This window comes from Penaeus japonicus, unplaced genomic scaffold (assembly GCF_977035675.1).
Source record: "Penaeus japonicus unplaced genomic scaffold, GWHDUDI00000001_assembly GWHDUDI00000037, whole genome shotgun sequence".
Lineage (NCBI taxonomy): Eukaryota > Metazoa > Arthropoda > Malacostraca > Decapoda > Penaeidae > Penaeus > Penaeus japonicus.
In genome coordinates, this window is record NW_028234439.1 from 19,521,215 (window position 1) to 19,523,714 (window position 2,500).

Sequence of the window (2,500 nt, forward strand, 5' to 3'; positions counted from 1 at the left end):
CACAAACAATTTGTTTACAGTGGAGCGAGTTTAGGGAGTCTCTGTCCTTATCCATGATTTTGAAAAAAAAAAAAAAAAAAAAAATAAAAAAAAAAAATGCCTAAATGGCATTAGTTGCTTTAATAAAGCAGGTCTAAGAGAAACTGCGCCGGTCGTCGTGTGATTATGGATTGTTACATTGATCAATTTTCTGACAAATATATTGGGAAGTTTGTCCAATATAAGGTAGATTTATAAAAATGTTATCTTTTGAGGGCAGTGGAAGTTTCTGGATCTTTCCTGATAAAAATCTTGCCTATGTGTTTTCACTAATAGTGCTGGTGCGTCCAGACCAATATTAGGAAAATCCTTTTCTCCCTCAGTGTGTTCCTAAACGAACTCTAAATCTTTACACTTATATGACTAGAATTTGGACCGGAGATTGGTTTTGTATTTTTTGGGGAAGGAGACTGCCATACTGTACAGTAAAACCAATATATATTATATATATAATATAGTATATATATATTATATAAAATATATAATATATATATAATTATATAAGTTATGCATATTTATATATATATATACATATATATATATATATGTATATATTAATATATAATATATATATATATATTTATATATAGGTTCCTCTTATATATAGTTATATATGCATATAGTATATATATATATATATATAATATATATATTATATATATATATATATACATATAGTATATATATATATAGTTTCTATATCTATATATATGTATATATATATATATATATATATATATATATATATATATATATATATATATATATATAATATATAATGTGTGTGTGTGTGTGTGTGTGTGTGTTGTGTGTGTGTGTATGTGCGTATGTGTATGTGTAATGTGTATGTGTATGGTATATAGTATAATATAGTTAATATATTATATATATATATATATAATATATATATATATATATATATATATATATTATATATATAGATTTTATATATATGTATATGTGTGTGTGTGTGTGTCTCTATATAATATATATATATATATATTTAAATATATATATATATATATATATATATATATATACTATATATATAACAGTACTTTATAAATATACATATACATATATACATATAGACATATAGACATATACATATATATATATATGTGTATATACATATATTATAATATATATGTATAATTACATATACATATACATATGTATATACATATATATTATTTACCCACACTCACACAATACACACCCATATATATATATATATATATATAGTATACATACATATATATATATCATATATATATATAACAATATACACTATACATATACATACACACACACACACACACACACACACACACGACACACACACACACACACACACACACATCACATATTTATTTATATATATATATATCTATATATATTATTTATTTTTAGTTGTGAAATGACATTGAATGCTCTTTAGTTGATTTCCTGTAGATGAAAATTATGTTCATGGTTTATTTTATCCTTAATTCGTATAGGTTTTTCCCGAAAACATTTCCTGGAGCATATTCATATTCCAATAAAATATGATTTCGTTTGTTACTTTCATTGTTTATTATCTTCAGAAGGCGACGATGAACTTCCTGTCGAATTGCTGCCTTTGGCCCCTCTCACTAGGGGGACAGGAAATCTACGGCACAGAGGTCGCAATCAAGGAAAAGAGGCCAGCGAAGGTGTCACCGAAGAGACGTAATCCGTGTGGAAATTAAGGAAGAAAGCCTTGATTACGCAGATGAGGCGAGGGATGAAGTAAGCGAGACAGCAATAAAGCATGGATTTCCCTTCTATAAAGATCTCAAACAGGAAGATTTTGAAAGAGATATGAAAGAAGATTTCAATAACGCATTGCCAGCAGCTCCATTATTGGGTGAGGATTTTGGGCCCAAGGGGTCATCAGATGAGGATCAGGCGGCGCACAGGGAAAGCAATGAGGAGGTTCCACATAGAAAAAGCGATGAGAAAAGGAATGATATTGTTTGTGGAGTGTGTGGCAAGATATTCCTTTATAAGAGCAAATTCACAACTCACATGAGAGTACATACAAAGGAGATGCCATATATCTGTGTGGTTTGCGAAAAGACTTTCTCTTTGAAACATGATCTAGAAATGCATATAAGATTACATACATAAGAGAAGTCTTATAGCTGTGAGATTTGTGAAAAGGCTTTCTCTTGGAAACCGGATCTAGTAAAACATATGAGAGTGCATACAAAGGAGAGGCCATATAGCTGTGAAATTTGTGATATTGCTTTCTCACAGAAACAGAGTCTAGTAATACACATAAGAATACATACAAAGGAGAATCATGCACATGTGAGTACATACAAAGGAAAAGTCATATAGCTGTGATGTTTGCGAAAAGGCTTTCGTTTCGAGACCTAAACTAGTAAACCACAAAAGGGTACATACAAAGGAGAAGCCGTATATATGTGAGATTTGT

The 2,500-nt window shown here is 28.7% G+C and overlaps 1 protein-coding gene across 1 annotated transcript in view; it reads left to right on the top strand.

Moving 5' to 3' along the window:
• The first annotated feature begins 1,634 nt into the window (after positions 1–1,634).
• Positions 1,635–2,500, top strand: part of LOC122242276 (uncharacterized) — a 2,218-nt gene continuing 1,352 nt past the window's right edge. Inside the window, exons 1-3 of the mRNA XM_086532499.1 lie at positions 1,635–1,733; positions 1,864–2,094; positions 2,320–2,373. Of these exons, the coding sequence (XP_086388625.1) occupies positions 1,635–1,733; positions 1,864–2,094; positions 2,320–2,373 (384 nt within the window). The remainder of the gene's footprint in view (positions 1,734–1,863; positions 2,095–2,319; positions 2,374–2,500) is intronic.